The 26,904-nt window shown below is 38.9% G+C and overlaps 1 protein-coding gene across 2 annotated transcripts in view; it reads left to right on the top strand.

Annotated features, from left to right (window-relative positions):
* LOC141435562 (neuropeptides capa receptor-like) overlaps nucleotides 1-26,904 on the top strand; it is a 114,830-nt gene that overhangs the window by 19,716 nt on the left and 68,210 nt on the right. For both annotated transcript variants that reach the window (XM_074098281.1, XM_074098280.1), the window contains exon 2: nucleotides 2,524-2,614. In XM_074098281.1, the coding sequence (XP_073954382.1) occupies nucleotides 2,524-2,614 (91 nt within the window). The remainder of the gene's footprint in view (nucleotides 1-2,523; nucleotides 2,615-26,904) is intronic.

Raw genomic sequence — 26,904 nt, 5'->3', positions numbered from 1 at the left:
TACATTATTTTTAAACGACTTCAAAAAAGGAGGAGGTTATCAATCCGGTTGTATTTTTTTTTGATGTTTGTTACCTCAGAACTCCGTCATTTATGAATCGATTTGATTTTTTTTTATTGCGTTCATCTAGGAATGTCTTCAATTAGGTCCCATAAGCACCAAATCAGAATCTTAGGTAGAATTGCGACCTTACAGTGTGCGAGCCGAGCGAGCGAAGCGAGTGTGCCGCGGCAGCGGCCGGCGAAGCGCCAGAACCGACTTTATTTTATAATACTAAACTTTTTAACTAGCGATATCGCAATGTATTCGGATTAACCGAATTATGTCAGTCAAACTTTATACGAAATAAGTTTATACAAAATTAAATTATGCTACATGTAGGTATGTTAGACAAAAAATAATTTTGTCAATCAAACATTATACGAGATAAGTTTATACAAAATGAAATTATGTGACATGTATGTTAGACTAAAAATAATTATGTCAATCAAACATTATATTAAATGAGTTTATGCAAAATGAAAATTAGGTAATTTAAATTTAGGCGAAACAAAATTATGTAAAGTAAGTTGTATACGAAATGACTTTCACTAAAATGAAAATTAGGTAAAATGAAACATTAGGTTAAGTAATATTAGTTTATCTAACATTAGGCAAACTGAAAATAGGCAGAAAGTTGTTAGGCAAAACAAGGTACAACCAAAAAAACCCTACACAGAACCCATATGTATACTCGTAGATAATTATATACTTGTCACATTCAAAATACCCCCCTGAAAACCCGTTACTATCGATAAACATACGAGTACGTAGCCAGACAATACGCATCTTTACGTCCTTGTGATGTCACCTGTAGGTAAACAGTGTAAGTGCGAGAAAGAACATGATGTGCGGTCTCATTTGCATGTTTTATTGCACTGCCTGCCACGAGTCTTCGTGAATAGTAGGTACTCGTATAGGTAGACCGACTTCACGAAAGTAACTAACTTACGGGCTACCGTGAAGCTTTTGCTGTGGCACTACGGAACTCTGCGATTTGCCTCAAGCGGCACAAAATACCTGCTTCCGTTACCCTATGAAAAGTTCACGGTGGTGGACGGAACAGTACTTGTGTCACAGGCCACAGGTGTAGTGTCGTAACAGGAGAGTTTTTATCGAAAATACAAACTGAGACATGGATGCACAGAAAAACCAGAAAAAGAGACCAGCTCTGGGAATCGAACCCAGGTCCTCAGCAATCCGTGCTGCGGGCTATAACCCCTACACCACCGCTGGACAGGAATCTAGACACGATTTTTTCCTATGCATACATATCTCAGGTTCCTTATTTCTACTACGCTACTTATGCAGCGGCACTAGTGACATCTATGTTCCGCTCTCATCGAGAGACGTCACACTCTTTTGGAACCAACCGCTCACACAGACAAGAGATGTCGCTACTAAGCAGAGAGAGAGTTTTTATTTACATCTCTGGACGGACTGTCCGTAAAATTGTAAAAAATCTAATCTATTTTTAGGGTTCCGTAGCCAAAATGGCAAAAACGGAACCCTTATAGTTTCGCCATGTCTGTCTGCCTGTCCGTCCGTCCGCGGCTTTGCTAATGGTTTGCTAAGACGATTTTTCGATTCATTCATTTGTTTGCGAAATATTCAACTTTAAAGTGCAAATTTTCATTAAAATCAAGCTTCCCCCCTCCTCTAAAATCTAAACCGATGGGTGGGAAAATTAGAAACAAATCAGAATGATAGTAAGTATATCAAACTTATAAGGAAAACTATAACGGTTAAGTTTGCTTGAAAATTATTAGTAGTTTAGAAATAAATAGCAGCCTAAGGTATAATCAATCATCATCCCAGCCTTTATACGTCCCACTGCTGGGCACAGGCCTCCTCTCAGAACAAGAGGGCTTGGGCCATAGTTCCCACGCGGGCCCAGGGGCTAAGGTATAAATTTTACCTAAACTTGGAAGATTCCGTATAAAATACGAAATCATTAGAAAAATATTACTTAATTTTTACTTAATGGCTACGGAACCCTATTTTGGGCGTGTCCGACACGCTCTTGGCCGGTTTTATTCATTTTTGAACATGAAACTACCTTGAGTGAGACACACTCATATTAAATGATAATTATACCGTATAGGTAACTCACGTCATAGATGAATGATTGGTCTCGCGCGCTCGCTCGACTAGATACCGCGCTACCTAAAAACAAAGGTTCGTGAATGCGGCAACTCAATATTGTAGTGTGCGTAAGAACGGTGTAAGACAATTTGCAAGGATGCTAGTGTGCGTGACGAATGTGTTGCCAGCTGCTCCACTGTTACCCGAATTATTGGGAAAATAAATGATTCCGTGGTTAAGTTAAGTTACTGGTTACAAAATGTATCTTGGAAATACTCGAAATGAAGAACTATTAATAGTGAATGTATTAATATGTTTATGTATAGGTTAGGCGTTTTCTTCTTTAAAAAATGGTAGGTATGAATGTGTTAATATCTAATCTGTGCTTTTCGCCCCCAGGTCTACCCAATGATTTGTCGGTGTGCTGGCACCAGTATCCCTACACCCTGGGCATCGTATTCTGCAAGCTTCGGGCCCTCATCTCAGAAGCGTGAGTCATAGATATAGTCATAGTTACGGACAACTTCTTTTGAGAAAAATGACGTAACGCTTTTTTTGGTACGAAGAAAATAAAGTAATTATGTGGAAGGAACAATAGTAGATTTTACATAAAAGTGCATAAAAACATTTATATGTACACCCTAGCCGTAGGCGAGCGTTGATAGTTAAGTTAGAGGGTTAGGATTTTTGATCAGGTAGGGTGATGGTGATTTTGCACCTGCGAGGCGAGACGAGACGAGGCGAGACGAGAATTTAAATTTGTATGCATTCTCGCGCGCCCGCCGCGAGCCGCCGCGGGCACTGCCATACAAATTTCAATTCTCGTCTCGCCTCGTCTCGTCTCGCCTCGCCGGTGGAAAACCACCTTAAGGATCTGGATTCCGAACGTTAAAGAAGCTGTCAGCCTGTTTATTTGTCCATTTGTACGTCTCACCAACCGCCTGACAGGGGCTTTTAGTATCTCGGGAAATTGAATTATTTATAGGCTGGCAATGTAATCATGATATTAATGTAGATAGTTTGGCTTGCGAGAGAGTCTGTAGAAATAGAAGTTTATGTGACTGTTACATAGTGAAAAGCAATAAAATTTATGTGTGTAGGTTAATAAAACGAGCGATTCATAATAACCTCCCACGAGTTTTTGGTGTGTAATTACTAATTAATTATCTACATTTAAATACATAAATTACTTCATCTTATTTATAACTCATCATTTTTTCTGCATGTTTTCAAGGAATTAGGTTTGTCTTGATATTGTCATCATTTGTTGAATTACACTCTTCTAATTAGTTATTGTAAAAATCATGAACGGTCATGTGATTTTTCTCTCAATAAAGTAACGTAAATAATGGAATTACACTCTTCTAATTAGTTATTGTAAAAATAGAACGGTGTGATTTTCTCTTACGTAACGTAATTTTTCTCAAAATAAATTCATACTTTCTTCATTATCAGCCGTAGGACGTCCACTGTTGGACGTAGACCTCCCCATATACCTCCAGTTGCTTCGGTTGGAAGGCCTGCATCCATTGTGAACCTGCGGCTTTAACCAGGTCATCCGTCCATCTCGTCGTTGGTGGACGTCCTACGCTGCGCTTGCCGATCCGCAGTCACCATTTGAGAACTTTTCAGCCCCGACGGGCATCTGCTCTCCATGTCATATGGCCTGCTCATTGGCACTTTAACGAGCTAATTGGCTTGGCTATGTCGGTGGTCCTCGTTCTTTTACATATCTCCTAATTTCTGATTCCATCCTATAGAGATCACTATCGACAAACCCCAGAATGAATATGAGATACAAAAATTAAAAAGCGCTGCTTATTATCATCATTCCAGCCTATATACGTCCCACTGCTGGGCACAGGCCTCCTCTCAGAACAAGAGGGCTTGGGCCATAGTTCCCACGCGGGCCCAGTGCGGATTGGGAACTTCGCACGCACCATTGAATCGCTTCGCAGGTTTGTGCAGGTTTCCTCACGATGTTTTCCTTCACCGCAAAGCTCATGGTAAATTTCAAATGTAATTCCGCACATGAATTTCGAAAAACTCAGAGGTGCGAGCCGGGGTTCGAACCCACGACCCTCTGCTTGAGAGGCGATAGGTCAAACCACTAGGCCACCACGGCTTATTATAAGTAGCTGCAAATCTTTTCTGTGAAACTATATCTGCGAACGGCTCAAGTGACAAGCTGAAGACAGGTCGCAATGACACTCACTGGGGGAGGACTATGTCCAGTGGATTGCAATAGGCTGATGATAATGATGATTCCCAGATAAAGAGAGCTTGAAACCGCTCAAGCATCTTAGATTTTTTGAAATAACAAAGGTGTTTAATCTAAGGCACGATTAAGCACAAAAAGATCGCAACCAGCCAAGTGAACCGCGTATTCGGGGCTTCTTCACGAATCAACGAACTACAATTACAACGAGATTTACAGAAATTTGAACTCTATATGTACGAGAAAAGCTAGTTTCGTTAAAACCACGACTGCATCTGAACGGGACGTAACTTTCTCTGTTTGAAAAATTGTTCTGTGTTGCGTATATTCGTATTCGTATATGCCAATGACGAAATTAATTTCCAGGAACGTTGTTCTGAAGTTTCGATACGTTGGTTTAACATTCGCTTTATTCATTTTGATTTAAGTTGGTGCTGTGGCATTTGGGGCAGCCGTTATAGCAAAATATTGCTATTTTAATTGAACTACGAGACTCGAATGAACGGTTTATGCTAGAAATCAGGCCTAAACAGCCACGAACAAAAAAAGTTTCTATGTATTTTTTAATCATTTTTAATTAAATTAAAATTAAATATTTTTAATTATATTAGTAATATTAGGAATGTGAAAAATAAAAGGTACCTACCAAGTAAGTGAACAATGTTTCTTCTGTTGTTATTTCATATTCTCGCAATCGAACTGATTTAGATGAAATTCAGTATACAGATAGTTTGAGTCCCGGGGAAGGACATAGGATGGTTTTTATCCCGGAGAATTGGATAGTTCCAGCGGGATAGTGAGAACCGTTTTTTTTTATATTTTTTATTTGACTGGTTGGCAAACGAGCAAGTGCGTCTCCTGATGGTAAGAGATCACCACCGCCCATAAACATCTGCAACACCAGGGGTATTGCAGATGCGTTGCCAACCTAGAGGCCTAAGATGGGATACCTCAAGTGCCAGTAATTTCACCGGCTGTCTTACTCTCCACGCCGAAACACAACAGTGCAAGCACTGCTGCTTCACGGGAGCGGCCAGAGTCATGCGGACAGCGGCTAGTATTTAAATAATATAGCAAACCTTGGCTTATCGGTGATACTTGGCAATTCGGTGATACTGCTCTATTATATTACACAGATCTCGCTACGAGGAAATGTGAGCTATAAAATCGTTGGCAGCTGTCAGTTTTGATGCTTACAGGTTAAATAAATAATAAATAAATAAATATCACGGGACAATTCACACCAATTGACCTAGTCCCAAAGTAAGCTTAGCAAAGCTTGTGTTATGGGTACTAAGCAACGGATAAATATAATTATATAGATATAAATACATACTTAAATACATATTAAACACCCAAGACCCGAGAACAAACATTCGTATTTTTCATACAAATATCTGCCCCGACACGGGAATCGAGCCCGGGACCTCAAGCTTCGTAGTCAGGTTCTCTAACCACTAGGCCATCTGGTCGTCTAAAGGTTGGCGGTGATTTATTTGCTTGCAATTCACTATTATGAGCTCAACGTAAGATAATAACGCAATATCACCGAATTACCAAGTATCACCGATAAGCCAAGGTTTGCCTAGCCTAGGCCTAAGCACGAAAACTATGTTCAATAAACAGAATATCTGAACAGGCTATTTGATAAGGTAAGTCGTATCTAAATGGGTGGGTACTAATGCATAGTTAATGTTCTACTGACGACCCCATGTAGCAGCACCGATGTTATAATAATAATAATAGATAATGCGAAAGTTTGTTTGTTTGTTTATTACCCGACTGCGAAGAAGGAGGGTTATGTGTTTGAGGCGTATGTATGTATGCATGTAGGTATGTATGTATTTATGTATGTCTATTCCTATGTCCGCTCGCAACTACGCAACGGCTGAACCGATTTCGATAAATTATACGTCATTGGATTCGTCTTGATGAGGCGAGTGACATTGGGTACATGAAATTCATGAAAAATTAAAAATTAATTTGGCGCCAAATTGTAAGTATTCAAAAAATGGTTTTTATTCAAACCTATCGAGTGGGGTATCAAATGAAAGCTAATAATTAGCCCATTCTAAATATATATGGGAATAGAATGGGCTAATTACTTGACTAGACTTGTTTTCTTCTAAACAATATGTATAGTATATAAAACATTTTAGTATTTTTAAGGCGGGTTTTTGATTTTTTAAATGTATTATTTTTTTGTTTGTTTGTTACTTGATCACGTCCAAACCGCTGAATCAATTTAGATGAAATTCGGTATACAGATAGTTTGTGTCTCGGGGAAGGCCATAGGATAGTCTTTATTCCGGAAAATTGCATAATTCCCGCGGGATAGTGAAAACCGAATACTACGCGGACGGCGTCACGGGTAGTTGCTAGTATACTCTTAATCAAGTGCTATCCGATGTAAAGTACTAGCTGTTGCCCATGACTTTGTCTGCCGATGATTCGTTTAAACTTATTCAATTCTACGCTTATACTTATTTTACGCTTCTAACTGTAGTACAATAATCCAAGTTCCACAGACTTTTATCCGATACAAGCAACTTATTACACCAAATATTTATTAATATTTACACACACACACACACACACACACACACACACACACACACACATATTTATATATAGGAAGTCATTATAAAACCACATTTAAATAGCAAATGTACCTAATATTATAATAATCTTAGTTAGGTTATAGTATATAAGCAGTAGCAGGAAGTAATGCGTAGTAGCAGTATATATTAACCGGTCTTATTTCCTACCTGGATCCTGTAACACAGGGACTCCTAGCTCAGGATCCAGAGCCGTAGACTCTTGTTTATAAGTTTTTATGCAATAAATTATTTTCATTTTTTTTCATTTAGGCTAACAACTAAAAGCATGAGTGCTCGCTCGTAGGCTAACAAGCACTCTTATGAATGTTGTAGATCTACCACCGGTTCGGAAAACCTCCCCATCATCATCATCATACTCACGATCATCAATGCTCCAAGGTTACCTTTACAAGTTGACTTGAATAAAATACAAAGGCTGTTCATACCTGAACGGTGCACCAAATTCATAAATAATGAGCCTTCCGTTTTGGAATTTGAAATTACGTTGAGAAGTATCATTACTGGTATGAGATTCGCTAAAGAAAGTTAACCTTATTGACACTTTTGTAAGACACCATAATAACATAGACTCTTAAAAATTTAAGAGCCATACTTCAATCGACGGTTCGTGCGAAGTTCCCAATCCGCACTGGGCCCGCGTGGGAACTATGGCCCAAGCCCTCTTGTTTTGAGAGGAGGCCTGTGCCCAGCAGTGGGACGTATATAGGCTGGGATGATGATGATGATGACTTCAATCGACACAAAGTCTTGTACTATTACTTATTCTGTGACAAAGTAAGCTTTACCTATACAGCGTGTATTTTTGATACAAACTCAAACTTAAAGGGTTAGTGAAGGCCCTAATAATCACATTTTATTATGTTTTAGTAAAAAAAAATATATATTTTCCTTATAAAATAAATTAGCACGCAATGTATCACTACGTGATACTACTTTGTATCTAAGACAGTTTGAGGCTATATCAATAATACACACTGTAGAATCACGTTGTCCGTCCGTCTTTTACGACCCTTTTTCGCAGTAACGCGTGGAGGTATCAAATACTGAGGTCTGTTGCTCCTTGGAGTAGTGAAAAAGTTAAACTTCTAAAGTCAAAGCAAACAAAAGATACGAGTACAGCCACTAAAACTGGGGAAACAAAACCAAAAAGGGTACTTCCAGTTGTCCTAGAAACTTCGAGTTTGGCATAAAAGTTCTCAAGAGCAACCGCTAAAAAAACTTAAAAAAAATTGACGGGCAGACGGACATGGTCTGCCCAAGTAAGTAAGTAATCTAAAATGACCCCTAACTGTGTATATTTTACTTAAAAGCAGTGCTTGCTCTGTTAACAATAGATATTCGTAGATGTCAAATTTTTTTTACGGAACCCACGGCGCACTGGTCCGATTTACACTACTTAGGTCGTTTTTATAAATTTATACACTACTTTCACATTAGCCTTAGAATTTGGCCGTGATAATGTGAAATAAAGCAGGAATATTTACTTTCCACCCTTGTTTTTCGGTAAATACAAGTGACGGTTGACAGCTGTCAAGCTTTATCAGACGTGACACGATAAGCCTTATAAATTGTAGTACAAAACACGCACTTTTGTCGAAACATAAATAACCAATACATTATGGGTAATCTAAAGGCCAATAAGCATTAGGAGGAGCCTCTGTAGCAACATTGAAATCATAAAATTAATTGAAAAAATATTTTTGGGTCTAGTCCATACATAATTGAAAACTAAACTTAATGAAGAAGACTCGTTCGGATTTATAATATTAACTAACTTTTGCCCCCGGCTTCGCCCGCGTGGAATTCGGTTATCGCGCGCTGTTCCCTCGGGAACTGTGCATTTTTCCGGGATAAAAAGTAGCATATGTCACTCTCGGGCCAATAAACTATCTCTATGCCATCTATGCCAAAAATCACGTCGATCCGTCGCTCCGTTACGGCGTAAAAGACGGACAAACACACTTATCGCATTTATAATATTAAGTATATATATATGGATAAGGACTGAAAAAAAAAAAAAATTAAACGACTTATAATACGGTATTTGACAACTCCTGATTTTGCCATATCTTAATATTATTATGAAAATATAGATATACAGATAGTGTTTAGCGAAGAGAAAATTTAAACCGGTTGAAAATTGGATTTATAGTGATTTTTTGAAAAATCTATATACCTGTCTCTTTCTCAAACGCTTTTCTATATGCAGCAAGTATGGTGGTACTGGCGTGTTTCTCTGTCTAATCTTGAATTTCAAACCTTCATAACTTTGTTATTTGTAAAGGTAGCTTAAAAATTGTTTTTCTATTCGATAACAGGCATTGTGTAGTTTTAATTTATAAAACATATACAAAATAGTCAAATACTGTATTGTGAGTTGATTTTGTATTTTTTTTCAAACATTTCCCACGAGAGCTTAAGTTATATAATTATGTCAATTAGGTTGGCTTTCAGGCAACGGTTTCATCACCCAACATAACGTTTTTAAAAGGCAATTTCCAGGCAATTTTACGCTGCGTCGGTGCATATCGTTAGTCTCGGAATGGATTTCCGATGGGAGGGAGCATTATCGACGGCATATTTAATAGAATAAAGTCTTAGGGAAACCATCGACATCATTTAAAAGCTGGTCTAAGAAGCTTGGTCTAAGTTGCAAGTGGTCTAAGAAGCAGCTGGTCTAAGTGTTAAGTGGTCTAAAAAGCAACTGGTCCTAACCTGGCCGTGTCGGAAACTTGAAAAAAACATACCTAGGTCAGGTTAGGTTAGAGTTACATCAAGGCGCGAAACACCTCTGCACGCGGTATAGGAGCCCTGCGCGGAGCTCCGTCGAGTTTAGGCCATAGAATCAACGATGAACGGAGACCGACTAGACATTCGGGGAACTTTTTACTTAGACCTCTTGCTACTTAGATCAGTTGCTTCTTAGACCACTTGCTATTTAGACCAGCTGCTTGTTAGACGAAGCGATAGCTACTAACCTTACTTATGTTAAACTTTTTGCAACGAAATGGTTCTGACAACAAAATGAGGCTGAGCCACATAGTATAGACTCTCAGCGACACATCGTCTTTTGTTAAAAATAATACGATTTTTACAAGTTTTTATTTCGTTCCACCTGTCCGGTTGTCTGTCTGTCTGTAATCAAATCTTGCAAGTTAAATTTGACCAACTTCTAGTTTTTTGACTTAAAATTTGGAATGCTCATGTAAATCGCGTGACAATACAATAATCTAGTAGTGACATCCTGGTAGTACAGCCAGTATCGTCTCCGCAGGACGGAACTCTTCAACGGTTAATAGCATCGATTTGAAATTTGATATGCAATTGTATTTTGCGTTTTAATAAGAAAGCCGCGACCTCCACATTTCCGTGGGATGTACAGCCTCATAACCGACGAACGTGGGTGTAGCATGCGATGGGTAGTAAGCAGTAGGCGGACCCTCCGGTCCAGGGCATCCAGTTATTATTATTATTATTTATTTATTCAGAAACAATACAAGGATTGTGTTTGAAACATACAATAAATTGAATATAACTTCATGACATATTTAGATTGCACATACTATGTATAAAAAAATAAAATGTTTTTTTTATTATTTTTTTTATTTATACTATGTATAACTTGATAATAAAGCTACTTTAAATATTATTTGATACATTTATAATTATTTTAAATCTACTTCTTACTTGTAACACGAATACAATTTTAATATATTTACCACTAACTGTCGGCAAAAATTTCGTCAACGCTGTAGAAGCACCCTCTCAACAAAAACAACTTTAATTTATTATGGAAAGCCGTATTGTTGGTAGTGTTTCAGAAAACACATATACATACTTTTATTTCAATAAATAACATAGCCAAATATGCAACAACTTGGCCCGCCATATATTTCGTTAGTATATATTGGCACGCGAAGGAAATAGTTTCCCCATCCCTCTCAAATTCACGTGAATGGAAAATGTGAAAGAATTACGGAAGCATTTTTCCCCCCAAATTAAAGTTGACTGGCGGAATGACGGAAAAGGGAAACTTAACACGCCGCAGTCATAAATCATGGAATCGATTTCTATCCTTTGACAGAAAAAGTGAAAGTAAGGCGCTTAGGGTTTTTGAAGAGCAATCGGGGGGCCAACTGTGGGCAGCTTATAAATGGGGCACGGAAGTTGGCACACGAACACGCTATTTAGTACTTAGTGAACTAATTAATAGACATCCCTTTCCACCCCAGCTGATACGATCGTGCGGGTTAATTACATTTGAATTTAAATTTGACATGGATTGTACATAAGCTCCATTGTCGTAACTCTTTTCTACTCGGCTGGGTTCGAAAGGGAAGTTTCTGTTAAAAACGTGTTTTTTCTGGCTGTACTTTTTGTTGTTTATACTTGTATTTTCATCCAACTTACATGTGTAAACTAAATTTCAAGTTCATCTGACCACTTGTTTGGCAGGTGGTAGGACCTTGTGCAAGGTCCGCCCGGATTGCTACCACCATATTGCTCGCTAATCCTGCCGTGAAGCAGCAGTGCTTGCACTCTTGTGTTTCGGTGTGGAGAGTAAGACAGCCGGTGAAATTACTAGCATTTGAGGTATCCCATCTTAGGCCTCTAGGTTGGCAACGCATCTGCAATACCTCTGGTAAACAAACGAGCGCTTAATAAATGTCTATCACCTAAACTGTCAAGAACTTATCAGAGAACAGTGAGACAGGCGCTTAAAGTTTTATTTCGTACGTATTCGTAACTTCGCTTAACGCTGCGGGAACTATGAAGTTTTACAGGACGTATAAAACTATCCTGCGTCCTGAGAGACTTAAACTATCTCCGTAACAGATTTCATTAGATCGATTCACACGATGAATTGCGTGAATTAGGTATAAATATTCAAAAAATTTCATTAAATTTCTCATTTATATGTAGTATATAAGCCGTGGTGGCCTAGTGGTTTGACCTATTGCCTCTCAAGCAGACGGTCGTGGGTTCAAACCCCGGCTCGCACCTCTGAGTTTTTCGAAATTCATGTGCGGAATTACATTTGAAATTTACCACGAGCTTTGCGGTGAAGGAAAACATCGTGAGGAAACGTGCACAAACCTGCGAAGCAGTTCAATGGTTCGTGTGAAGTTCCCAATCCGCACTGGGCCCCCGTGGGAACTATGGCCCAAGCCCTCTTGTTCTGAGAGGAGGCCTGTGCCCAGCAGTGGGACGTATATAGGCTGGGATGATGATGTAGTACATATGTAGTGTGTCCAACAAGATGGAGCGACGACCTGGTTAAGATCGCGGGATCGCGTTAGATGCGAAAGCACAAGACCGGTCTGAGTGGAGAGCCTTGGGGGAGGCCTATGTCCAGCGGTGGACGTCTTTCGGCTGACATGATGATGATGATGAAAATAGTGAACAAAAGTTTGTCGGAAAAGTTTGTATTTATCATGCTTTCTGAACTAGCTTACTGAAGTTTACTGAAGCTAAGCTGTGTGTGTGTGTTATCCGACAAGATACGATGGAAAAACATTAGTATATAGTAGGATTATGAAGCAATTTCAGAAAAACAATTTGCACAGAAAAATCTATGGAAAATGAGACTTACTCATACTTGAGACTCACCCATGGGTATGTGATGACTTAAATCCCCAAACATGTCGCCGTGCCGCTGTCCGCCAGCAAGGCTGGCGTGCGCGTACCGCTGCGCCGCATGTGCACCGCGTACAATAAAGCACTAGTCTCGGTCGATATATTCAACACATCTTTGACTCAGTTTAGAAACGGGTTGGTTAACACAATCGAAGAGGAACCGTGGTAGTACAGCTAGCTATACCAGCACTGCATGCCTCTTGCGTGCCTCTTGCATTGGCTCATTGGGGGCTTGACGCCTCCCGCTGTTGAAGGTCAGCGTTAGAATAATTTTTGTTTTACTATACTTATTGTTGATTCTATTGTTAGTTTTATTTCGTTATTGTTTTTGTTTTTTTTTTTCTCTATTTTCTAAAATCTTAGCAGTACACACTGTCAGTGTCGAATTACTTTAATATAATTCTCAGTGAGAGCTGTCGAGGAGGTAGATGAATGTTATTTATAAGAAGTTAGAACATAAGAACTATTATTGTACATTTATTTCTGTTTGTTCTCCAAATAAAACTATAAAACTATGTCGAGCTAAACTAGATTTAAGACGTGATTTATCCGAGTATATTTTATTAAATAACATTCTTACTCTTCTCAACTCGACTTTGTTGTAAAGTTTGTAATGTGACATGCAAAATACAATTTTGAATTTGAATTTGAATTCGGTTCAACACCTCTCTGTTAAAATACTTACAAGATAAGGGAAATTTAAATCACCGCCAGCACGATTGCTATAGACTATTTCTCGCTCCGAACAAAAGATATATATTCCTGTGTGAGTCATATATTAATAGTTGATCGCTGGCTGTTCACACTGTCGGCGAGAACTCGCTCTTACATCTTTTGTCGCAGCGACAAGAGCTATAGAACTCGCTGAGCTATAGATACTCGCTCAGCGATGTCAGCTTGGCGGCCGCCCCGCACGAGCGAGTCGAGTGGAGCGAGTAATCGCCCGTCGCACGCGAACACTCGCTTACAGCCGAACGACAAAACTACACTCGCTTCTCGCTGCTCGCCCACTCGTTTCTAGTTACTCGCTCTACTCGCTTCTCGCTCATCGTCGGCGGTGGGACAAGTGCCTTAATACAACATAAATTTATCATCCCTATTCTTTCAAATATGATTTTTTATAAAATAATTATGCTAATTATAATTCACTTCTGGTTACCGGAAAACCGTAATTTTTGATAGTGCTAAGAATAAGTTTTATTTGTAAAATTTCAGTAACAGCCTTTCATAGTGAGAAGTATGACCAGCTAATTCATAAAAAATCAAAGTTCTCACTATCAATAACAGCAGGTATCTAATTGTATACTACCCATAATAAATATAATCCTTTTTCACATTACTTAGCTAAAAATGGTTAAATAAATATACAATACGAGTACCTATAACACATTACTTTTAATTGAATTTAATGTACGAGTATTCAGATAAAAACATAAACGTATTTGTGATTTAATTTTACCGATGAAACTAAAGTGACCTTTGTTTTCGTAGACAAGTTTATTTTCAATTTATTTTTTCTATTGACGAGCACATTTATTTCAAGTACCAAACTAAAACTAAGCAACTTAGACTTAAATCTTTAACCGAGCAATTTCAATGCTTTTTCCACTTGTATCGTTTTAGTCGGATGGGCAGCGTTCGGGGAACTTCGTGATGTCTTCGAGTGCCTGAAGACGAGAGTCTTCGACCAGTGTGTGTTGCCAGTGATGACTTATGGCGCTGAGACGAGGTCCTTGACTGTTGGCCTCTTAGAGAGGCTCAGAGTCACGCAACGAGCTATGGAGAGACCTATGCTTGGAGTTTCTTTGCGCGATAGAATCCGGAATACGGAAATTCGTCGAAGAACTAATGTCACTGACATAGCTGGAAAAATATGCAAATTGAAGTGGCAATGGGCAGGCCACATCGCTCGAAGAACAGATAACCGTTGGGGGAGAAAAGTCCTCGAGTGGCGACCGCGAACCGGAAGACGAAGCGTTGGCAGGCCTCCCACCAGGTGGACTGACGACATCGTGAGAGTAGCGGGAAACTGGTGGATGCAAGTGGCGAGTTGTCGTTCACTGTGGCGTTGTGGGGAGGCCTTTGTCCAGCAGTGGACGTCTTCCGGCTGATGATGATGATGATGATGATCGTTTTATTATTTAATCAGCCTTAATGTAGGTTAAAATATTATACAGGATTTTTATGACACCTTGTATTTAATATAGAGCCGTGGAAAGTAAATCGCATACCAGGGTATAAGTATTGGTACCTTTTCATAATAAATTTCGCTATGATTTCTTTCGCAGATGTACGGAATTCATCAGTAGCACAAAGGTTCCACCCTGGTCACAGAATAGATAGGTACCCTAATGGCTGCCCTGGTAGTTTCTTTGACTGTACGATATACCTAGTGCCATCCACGAAGACGCGTGATTTTGACAAAATTAGACATTAATGACATTGTAATAAGAACCACGGCACGCGTCATCGTGAATGACTCTACCTATACTTTTTGTAACTATCTCTACGGCAAAGTTTAACTACAACTACCGACAATAATAAGCTAAATAATTATCTTTTCTTCACTTAATAATTATCCGGCTTTTCCTACAAAAAGGCACATGTATGAACAAGTTGCGAACTTCGGCAACTTTGCAAAGGAAGCAAATAGTATGCCGAAGTTATCAACTCGTGCTGTTGTTCGGAAGTTAGAAAAAGATTTTCTGCGAAATTTAGGGGTGAAGAATATTTTAAGGGATTGCTACTTTATAATCTAATATGTAGGTATAGATAATAAACGTCTTGCCGATGCCGTGTTGTATCAATGTAGCTTTTATAGCACAACCATAGTAGAGAAATCAGCGCTTCAGGCGTCTAACGCCTCAGCATAATGCTGAGCCAGCGACCGTTTCGCTTTTGCGGGGACACACAAAATTGTGTATATATATGTATTATTTTCATGTTTTATTTTTGGTTTATTTGTGTGTAATTGTGTTAATTTTATTGTATTTGTATGTCCTCTGTATTAGCGTCTTCTTTCTTTGTTTAAAAGGCTGAAAAACTTTAATTATTTGTCTATGTCATTGTGTTTAGGACAGTATGGATCCCTCGGTACGTGAGTCAGACCCGCAATTGGTAGTTTTTTATGTAAATATCCTTACAATTTAACGCCATTTTCAAGACATCGCTGTTCATGTTGATGATGTAATAAAAGTAGGTGGTACAATGGAAAAAATGTAATAAAATAAATTAAGTTAAGAACTCTCCCTTTACTTTTATGTCTAAATTCTTTTGTTCTTGTAATATCTGACACGATCTCGAGGGGTACCAGTGCCTTAGAGTATTAAAACAACTGGAGAGGGCAACCGGTTTCTCTCTGGCAATAGTAGTCCTCCTATTTGTGATGCTCTGGATGTGTGAATTGTTCGTTTAACTAAAAGAGCTCACTCTTTAATGCATTATTAGTTCAGCTTTGTGCATCTGTTTGGTCTAGTACTTAAACTGCTGTACTTAAACATCGACTACTCTTCGTCGGTTCCTAATGATTGCTCCTCTTATCCACTCAAAAGTTGACTGGTGGAGATCCCTTAAAGGTATAAACAAACTATTCAATAAGTATCTTTTATTATTATTATTCGCCGACATTTTTTACGCAGATTATTGATTGGCAGACAACGTTTCGCCGAGTAACGGTACGCCGATGAATTTGTTCGTAGATATATTGTTTCGCAGACTAACGTCTCGAAACTCAACTTTTAGTAGACTATTTAGTTGGCTTATGAGTCAGTAAGCCGAACAATCACGAACAGAAATTCGATTGCTCGAACAACTTTGTTCAACGAGAGAGGAAATGCACCAATTTCATTCAAGTTTATTTGTCACTCGAGCGAGCTTCGAGTTCGTGATTGTTGTTAATCAGTTACACACTTTAACTTGTTTGTAAAAGTATTTAAAAATTTAAATTTTGAGTCAAGCTTTATACTGTAGATACTAATAAAATTACTCACGGTGCTGCTCGCCAGTTATGTTAGCTTACTATTGAGACCAGGGGGCCTACCACGCTCTCTTCATAAACGATCCAAACGCAGTTCAGTTCAATTTAAACTGAACTGCATCGCTATTTGGTACCACGACGTTATTTCTCAGAGATTCAGTCTCAAGCACGGTTCAGCGATAGCGATACAGACATTTTCTGGTCACTCACTTCAAGCTAAGTTTCGAAAGGGATGACGCTATATAACCAAAGTGGCAATTGAATCGCTTCAGTGTCATAACTGTAGCATTCAGTCTTAGTTACTCATTCTGTCAATTCTTTTGGAATTTTAAGTGTTTTACTTGGAATATTTTTAAATTTCAAGAACTTTTAAACTTTTATTCAAGTTTTATAACTTTTCATAGGTACTCACGACATTGTGCTTCTTAACTCTTCATTGATAAAACTAATTTTTCAGTGAGAAAAGAGACTCGTAAACATTTTATTTGTAATCAACACAATGGTTGCCAAGAACACGGAATGACGTGTGTAGAGTTATGGTTTTACAAAATAAAGAGGTTTTTAGTATACAATATTTGGTTTGCATATAGCGGCATCCATTGCGATTAGCTTTCACTTTCGGACAGAGACAATATCGTTCTTTCATTCACTTGTAAACCATTAGACCAGCTGAGAAAAAACGTCGTGGTACCAATTTCGACGATTCAGTTTAGGTGCCTAAATTGAACTGATCTGCGTTTGGATCGTTTATGAAAAGATCATGGTAGGCCCCCAGAGCGAAAACGGCTGCTAAAAAACTTAGTGTCCTATACGTATAAGGTAAGGTGAAGCGATATTTCACACCAAAGCAGCTTTTTCCCATTTACAAAGCGCAGGTAAGATCGTGTATGGAATACTGCTGTCACCTTTGGGACAGTTCCGCCAAGTATCAGTTAGCCGCATTGGATACGGTGGAGCGCCGGGCCCGAAGACTCTTTGGTGACAGTCCGCTGATCGGGAACAGGCTACGAAGCCTCGAACTTCCGTAGAGTTGCTTGTCTGTCTGTTTTTTACCGGATACATTTTGGTGAGTGTGCGGAGGAATTACATGATCTTATTCCTCCATCTCCATTTTGCCAACAGACTTCCAGGCGGGGGAGCGTCTTCACCCTTATGTGGTTAGTGTTCCGTTAGCCCGCGCGAAGCGGTTTGCTTCATCTTTCAATGCGAACTGCTAAGGAATTCTCCAGTCGTCTCGTGATCATGGCGCATGCAACTGTGCCGAAATATCGAGCTTCGGTAAAATTAAGTTACGCGGAACAAAACCCGAATTTAAATCATAAAATTATTAATGAACGCGATAGTCTAAAATGTTGTGCTAAGGAATGGAATGCTGCTTAAGTAACGTAGTGGAAAAAAAGCAACCTGAGATATGTGTGCATAGGAGAAATTCGTGTCTAGACTCCTGTCCGGCGGTGGTGTAGGGGTTATAGCACGCAGCACGGATTGCTGAGGACCTGGGTTCGATTCCCAGCGCTGGTCTCTTTTTCTGGTTTTTCTGTGCATCCATGTCTCAGTTTGTATTTTCGCTAAGGAATGGAATTCGCTCCCGTTTCCGGATAAATACAATCTAGGGCTTTTCAAGGCTAGAGTGAATAGGCTGTTACTGAACCAGTGAGATACACCTTTGGCCTCATCTGCACTTAACATCAGGTGAGATAGGGGTCAATCACGGTCAGTTTTAACTAAACTTTCCTCGTGGTTCCGCACGCGTAATAAGTTTATTGGATCCCTTAATTGAATTTAAATTCCAGGATTTTGTTAAATTCTAATAAATAGGAATACTCAAAGATTACATAGTGATTTTTATTGATAATGCATTAAAAACATCCGTGCCAAATTTCATGACTTTAAAACCCAGCGGTTGAGATTTCGAAATCACACACACACACACACACACACATCGATCTGAATCTCATGACTGTATACCAAGCGGATGAGATTTCATGATCCTGGGAATATTTTTTTATGGATAGTTTTCTTAATCATTACTCATAGCAAGCATTAGCACGATAGTATAATCATTTAAGTCTACGCACTATTAGGAAATAAAATTACAAATATTGTATTCTCTCTGTTTTGTGAATTCTTACAACTAAAATTACTTGAACCTAAAATTGCTAAAAGTGGCTCCGTAGCGGTAACGTTTCGTGTGCTCTGCCTACCCCATTTGGGAATACAGGCGTGGTGTTTGTGTTGTGTTGTCTGTGAACTCGATGAAGTAAATGTCTTTAAACCTTAACCTAATAATAACAGGCTTCCTACCAAGTGGACCGATGTTCAATTATGTATTTAAGTAGGTATGGTTACCTGTTGCCTAATACACATAACAGAAGCTTTGCTTACTTTGCTTTGGGACTAGGTCAATTGGTATATTAAGTGTCCCGTGATACATTATACATAGGTTAAGTCATATATACATTTAAAATAGGCGAAAAACTTCAGAAAACCCCCTCTTTGATTTATAATTAGTAACGTGTATTTATTTTTATTAAAAGTAAATGATCTGCAATAGTAATCACTGTTACTTCTCACTAAGTATAATCTCAATACATAAGCTGTAATTTTTAGGTTTAAGTACCTTTCAAGTCAAACAATCATGGCTATACAGTGGCTATACAAACTTTCTGGAGGTACGGCGTTATTTGTAAACAACGTCAGCTACACGTGGAATTGCCTACGCTGTTAAATTGTTTGGATTCACTTTTTACTTTAGAAGGTTAAGCTGTTTACGGAACTCCATTCGGCTCGCGAAACAATAGATACAAGGTGTTAAATAAATATGTGAAAACCTGTATCTTTTTAATCAACCATATCAGCATTTTCCTTTCAAAAACCTTTGTTTTTGCTGGACGGAAACGTTAAAAAAGATTGCACTAACACCTGGCAGCATGGTGGACGGTTGTGTTGATCTGAAGATGTGCTCTGATTGAGTTCGAAACGCGTCAGTGTAGTGTGGTGGTGTGTGTTCTTACAGTGTGGAGGTGGAGGAACTGCATGAACACGTATATCTTGCATAAGCGTAGTTATCATAAGGTGGCGGGTGAGCAAAGTAATAGTTTTGGTCATTAATTTGAACCTCTGCAAAGTAACGCCTGATTCAATAAGTTATTTAAAAAAGATTGCTTTGACCAAGGGAAATCTGAGTGCTTTAAACTACAGAACTTATATTGTAGAATGGGGTGATCATATGATTGCTCATTCTTACTATTTATAATAAACTAACATAATAACCCTAGCTCCTTCACACCTCCAGGGTACAACTAAAAAAGCTGGCGCAGCGGCTGAAGCGACCGAGGCCAGGAAAACGTTAAAATACCAGGATCTCGGTTCAGCATATAATTTCGTTGCTGTCGGATTTGAGACCCTGGGTCCTTGGGGTCCCGGTGCACAGCATTTTATTGAAGAAGTGCAATGCAAAAGCGCCTGGTCGACACTACTGGAGACCAAAGGGCTGGCAGCTATCTCTCTCAACGAATTGTCATCGCCATTCAACGAGGGAATGCTGCCAGCCTCTTGGGCACCATGCCACGGGGGCCTTTTTTAGATTTAATTTAGTAGGTATTAAGTTTTTAAGTTAGGTAGTTTATAGTTAAGATTTATATGGTTATTTTTTCTTAAATTCTTGTATTTCAATTTAAATTAAGTATACAACTAACATTAATTCATTAAAGTTTAATTCTGTGTTTTAAAGGTGCGACCAAACCGCTGCTTAAACTACGCAAACGGTGCGGAATCGCAGTGACGGGCCGTAAACGACAAGACTTATGTTCGGTAAACTCCTGACGTTTACGGCACGTCACTGCGATTCCGTATTTTAAGCAGCGATGTGGAGAGCATGCGATAAAAACGGTGCGCATACGGTGCGTCACTGCGATTTCGTGCCGTCACCGTTTTTTAAGCAGCGGTTTGGTCGCACCTTAAGAGGTAATGCACTCAATTAGCCTAGAAAACTATAATTTTTGTTCACCACTGAGGAGTCAACCTGTACGATCGAGTTCATAAACTTTTGAGCCAAATTTGATCAAAAATATCTGTACACGCTTCTACGCAGTTAACAATAGAGACTGTACGTAAGAGGCAAATAATTTGCATTAATTTTCAAATTTTCACACAAAAAAATTAAGCTACATTGTAACTGTCACTTTTGATGCTGACTCTACCCTCTAAATAAGGGTTTCGAGTAACGTCTGTAAACAACAATAAGCCTACAATCTTCAATATTTGCCTCACGTAGCGACAGCAAAAAAAGGAAACTTGGGACTACGCGAGAATCAGTAATGCCCGTTGTAAAAGAATAAGGGCATTGTAAATAATGCTTTACGACGTAGCATATTTTTGTTTTATATTTTTTACTTCAATAAAAACAAGTCGTTAGTTAAAAAGTTATGTAGGACTGGTACACTGAGGGTTCTGTACATTGTAAAGATGCTAGCTGCCGTCACGTTAAAATTTCCCTATCCCGTGGGAATTATGCTTAATTGTCCTTATTACTCGCCTGTTTGAGCTATGGCCTCTCATGAAGAGGATTGTTGGTTCAAATCCGGACTCGTATCTCAAAGCTTTATAAAACTCATGTGTAAAATTACGTTTGAACTTACCACGAGCGGGGATATAGCGTGGAAACCTGTACAAACCTGCGAAGCAAAACAGTGGTGTGTGTGAAGTTTCCAATCCGCACTGGGTCCGCGTGGGAACAACGGCCCAAGCCCTCTCATTCTAAGAGGCGGCACAATTGGTTGTGCGTACGTAAAAGTCTGAAAATATTGATTTTCTTATGTCTATCTATCTATGTTAGTAACCATCTAACTAAAATGACCCCACACTGCGTACATTTTGCTTAGGAAATGGTCTCTGCTAATACTGGATAGCGATGGATACCTAAAAATTTGTACCGATCTGACGATGCGTGAATTTAACTCGCATTTGACAGGTTTTATTTTAAACATTGCCCTCCGTATCTGGGTGAAGACCAAAAAGTTGCCCACCGTTAAAGCTGCGTTAGCAGGTATTTATAATTACTACTTGTTAATTTTCCATTGTGACACGAAAATTAATCATACATTTGTATGGATAATTTTCCTGTCACAATTTGGCAACTTTTAGGTCTTCATTCATAAACGCAGTAGCATAAAATAGCTTTAGTTATTCGTTTTAAGCAGAATGTAAAAATTAACTCTATACTATTACATTCGGACACGTTTTCCGATTTAAAATAGTTAAAGGAAAAACTTCTAACAGGTATGCGAGCGGCACGGATACGAAAGTATAGATATAGGAATTACAGGACATAGTAAAGCACGTGTTAAAAGTTATGCTTACGTGTAGGGTTGTCGGGTGTAATAATGTTTTTCCATCGAATTTTGTCGGTTAAGTTCGGATTTACTAAATGGCTTTATGAATGTTCTTTTAACAGTAATACTGAGTATTTGACACAATAACATAATGTAATATTCAATTAATGTATACTAAGTTTACGGATGAATTTCTGCTATTATTTGCACACTTACTTGCAGGTTAAGTACGCATGCCCTAACATAATTTAAAACCTGTAACTAACCGTATTCTAAGATTGGTTTTAGGAGTATTTTTGTATTTTTTATTTCAACTCCAAATTTTGTTACTTTTACGGTCATCCCGTAAAATCCATATCGATAATACAAACTGAAACATAGATGCACAGAAAAAGCGCTGGTCTCTTTTTCTGGTTTTTCTGTGCATCTAATAGATCTGTCTATGTTTCAGTTTGTATTTTCGGTAACCATACGGTTGTTTCTAATAAATTATTTATATTTCTATTTCTTTCTCAATTAGCTTGAGTAAGCTAGTAGAGAGAGCAAGATAGAAACAAACTTATCCGACAAACTACGATGGCAAAACATTATCCAATAAATCTCTACGGCATTTGACGACCGGATAGATCGTGGGTTCTGACCCGGTCTCGCACATCTGATTTTTGCGAAATTACCGAAGCGTCGTTCCCAAACCGCATCGATCCCGCGTTGGAACTACAAGTACGGTCCAAGCCCTCATTCTGAAACTCACTAGTAGCATGATGATACATTTTAAAATATTAACTACTTGCGTTTAATTCGACCGAACAAAAAACAGGTAAATGAAAGTGTGCACAATTGTAATAAACAATTGTAATAATATGGTATTTGACTATTTTTTATATGTATTATAAATTAAAACTTTACAATGCCTGTTATCGAATAGAGAAACAAATTTTAAGCTACCTTTACAAATAACAAAGTTATAAAGGTTTGAAATCCAAGATTAGACAGAGAAAGACATACTGGCATGTGACGTCGCACGCTAGTAGCGCCATACTTGCTGCATAGAGAAAAGCGTTTGAGAAAGAGACAGGTATATAGATTTTTCAAAAAATCACTATAAATCCAATTTTCAACTGATTTATGTTTTCTCTTCGCTAAACACTTTTTGTATACCTATATTTTCATAATAATATATAAGACATGGCAAATTCAGTAGTAGTCAAATACCGTACAGCTCTTATAAGTAATAGTAAAACACAACAAAACTGACAGCTGACATTGTGTTGAACACATTTTCAATAACAAGAAAAGAAAGATAATGCACATGCTCAGAGAGAATAATCATCACAGCAATAACACATACAAAGATTAGAAAAATACAAACTTAAACATAGATGTCGTTATAAAACGGTAAAGGGAAATTACTGGCACTTGAGGTATCCCATCTTAGGCCTCTAGGTTTGCAACGCATCTGCAATACCCAATACCCCTGGTGTTGCAGATGTTTATAGGCGGTGGTGATCTCTTACCATCAGGAGACCCACTTGCTCGTTTGCGATCCTGTCGAAGAAAAATAAAAGCGTCAAGAGCGTGTCAGACACGCCCAAAATAGGGTTCCGTGGCCATTACGAAAAAATTAATTAATATTTTTTTAAGGATTTCGTATTTTATACTACTAATAATTCTCAAGCAAACTCAGCCGTTATAGTTTTCCTTGAAAGATTTATATATTTACTACCATCCTGATTTTTTTTTTTTTCCGCCCACTGGTTTAGATTTTAGAGGGGGGGGGACGCTCGATTTTAATAAAAATTTGCACTTTATAGTCGAATATTACGCAAACTAATCACTAAATCGAAAAATCGTCTTAGCAAATCCCTAATGATTTTAAAAGACCTATCCAACGATAATCCACACTAAAGGGTTAGTTAAGAAAAAAAAATCACCCCCTGTTTACGTCTATGGGAGGTACCCTAAAAATTTTTTTTTTTAATTTATAACTGTAGCATTTTGTCGGCATAGTTTACTTATATATCCGTGCAAAATTACAGCTTTCTAGCATTGATAGTCTCTGAGCAAAGCCGCGGACAGACAGACAGACAGACATGGCGAAACTATAAGGGTTCCGTTTTTGCCCTTTTGGGCTCCGGTACCCTAAAAAGGGGTAAAAGGGAAAGATGGTAATACGGCCGTAATGTATTCTTAATAATGGCACGCTTCAGTTTGTTCGAATTATTACGACTTTGTTTCCACCAAACAATATATTTCGATAAACAGCTTTTAGCAAACACGAAACCTTCTTAAGGGAACAAAACGGGACATTACAAGGGTCGCGTTACGATTCAGAGACAATTGCAATTTTGTATAAAAACAATTAAATAACAATATCGAAAATACAAACTGAGACATGGATGCACAGAAAAACCAGAAAAAGAGACCAGCGCTGGGAATCGAACCCAGGTCCTCAGCAATCCGTGCTGAGTGCTATAACCCCTACACCACCGCTGGACAGGAATCTAGACACGAATTTTTCCTATGCATACATATCTCAGGTTGCTTATTTCTACTACGCTACTTAAGCAGCAGCACTAGCGACATCTATGTTCCGCTCTCATCGAGAGATGTCACACTCTTTCGGAACCAAACGCTCACCCAGACAAGAGATGTCGCTAATAAGCAATCAAATTATGATTGGGATACCCGTAAAAGTAACAAATTTGGAGTTGAAATAAAAAATACAAAAATACTCCAAAAAACCAATCATAATTATATATAAATAACAAGGCAAACAGGCTCTGAATAAATACAACGAAGTGCAAAACTCGCACTTTGTATGTTGCCGTCCCGCTGACGCTTATGTCATTTAATATGGGAGTGAAAGAGACGGTGCGATACGAACTTCGATTTTTGCGTTTCGTAGTAGCCCCTCAGGGGTCTAAGCAAAATGAGGGTTTACTTCGGTGTTATTAAAAGCTACATTGTATTAAAATATTAGAAAAACAACGACCGTATTTCTACAATTGGGCTCTTAAGTTTTCTTGGATGATCCATATTATATTTTTGAAAACAAAAAATATGTAAAATATAGTTTTTTATTATTATTATGGCGCGTGCCAGCCCTAGATTAACCCGTTGACAATGCAGCGTCGGCGCTGCTACAGCACTTTCCACTTTTTTGTCGTTTTTACGGCTTTCTCGGGTACTCAGTATTTAGATCGAAAGTCGTCTCTGCAATCATCATCATCATCATCATCCCAGCCTATATACGTCCCACTGCAGGGCACAGGCCTCCCCTCAGAATGAGAGGGTTTGGGCCATAGTTCCCACGCGGGCCCAGTGCGTATTGGGAACTTCACACACACCATTGAATTGCTTCGCAGGTTTGTGCAGGTTTCCTCACGATGTTTTCCTTCACCGCAAAGCTCGTGGTAAATTTCAAATGTAACTCCGCACATGAATTTCGAAAAACTCAGAGGTGCGAGCCGGGGTTTGAACCCACGACCCTCTGCTTGAGAGGCGATGGGTCAAACCACTAGGCCACCACGGCTTACGGCACGGCACGGCACGTCTCTGCAATATTTCATGTCAAATACCAATTGAATTTTGCAGAAACTCAACGATTTTTCTAATTGTAGGCACCTATATCGACTTTCAGATTCTTCTTTTTTCAGTGCCTCAACTCTGAAGGTTGATTTAGGGGAACTTTGGTGGTTGAGTAAAAGCACCTTTGTAGGGTTAACGAACAAATATTATTCCCCTGTGCGCACGCGTCCCCTACAGACGTAGTTTCCTTCTGATTTACAAGCAGCACTACATACCAAAACGTAACTTTGCAATGGGAGCAGCCATTACGATGTTTATAATTAGGTTTGGTTAAAATGAAACGTAACTGAAAAAAAATCAATAACGAATTTCCATTTCTCATACAAAACTTAAAATTAATGTGATTAATATTTAGTTACATTGAATATGAACGATAACTAATTATAAGCATTAAAAAAGCTGCTCCCATTATAGTCGCAAAGTTTTATTCTGTTTCAGTGTTTTGTTTGTAAATTAGAACGAAACTACTTTTATATGAAAATGCGATCACCGGCGAGGGTACTGGCGACTTAATACCAGCTCATATACCTGATTTTAACCTACTAACTGCCGTTAATATACGGTAGGCCATCATCGATAACTCACTTCCCAAATCCTGTCGGCACGATTCAAATAAGCTAATGAAGAAGAAGAAGAAACTAATGAAAATCAGATATTTCCCTCTTTCGGTAAATACGGAACTCTTATAGGATCACCTTTGTTTTTCATGCTTCCGTCCATCTCTCTGCCAAGATCTGTTTTCTGAGAAACGCGTAAAGATCATCATCCCAGCCTATATACGTCCCACTGCTGGGCACAGGCCTCCTCTCAGAACAAGAGGGCTTGGGCCATAGTTCCCACGCGGGCCCAGTGCGGATTGGGAACTTCGCACGCAGCATTGAATCGCTTCGCAGGTTTGTGCAGGTTTACTCACGATGTTTTCCTTCACCGTAAAGCTCGTGGTAAATTTCAAATGTAATTCCGCACATGAATTTCGAAAAACTCAGAGGTGCGAGCCGGGGTTCGAACCCACGACCTTGAGCTTGAGAGGCGATAGGTCAAACCACTAGGCCACCACGGCACTCGGCATGCGTAAAGATAACAAGCTGAAATTAATTTCAAATAGGTACCTACTCAATTCTCACCGGATAAGCAAACTGAAGTGGCAGTGGGCCGGCCATATCAGTCGAAGAACTGATAACCGCTGGGGCAAACGAGTTCTTGAGTGGAGACCGCGAATCGGCAACTAGGAACTAGGAACGAACTAGGTGGAGCGATGATCTTCGCAGGTTAGCTGGCAAGAACTGGATGAGACTGGCCGAGGATCGTGCTCAGTGGCGTGCAACTGGAGAGGCCTATGTCCAGCAGTGGACTAAGATAGGCCGATGATGATGATGATGATGACTCAATTCTGCTAACCTTTGAAGC

The sequence above is a fragment of the Choristoneura fumiferana genome, chromosome 15 (genome assembly GCF_025370935.1).
Source record: "Choristoneura fumiferana chromosome 15, NRCan_CFum_1, whole genome shotgun sequence".
Taxonomy (NCBI): domain Eukaryota; kingdom Metazoa; phylum Arthropoda; class Insecta; order Lepidoptera; family Tortricidae; genus Choristoneura; species Choristoneura fumiferana.
This window is presented reverse-complemented; position numbering and strand designations above follow the sequence as displayed.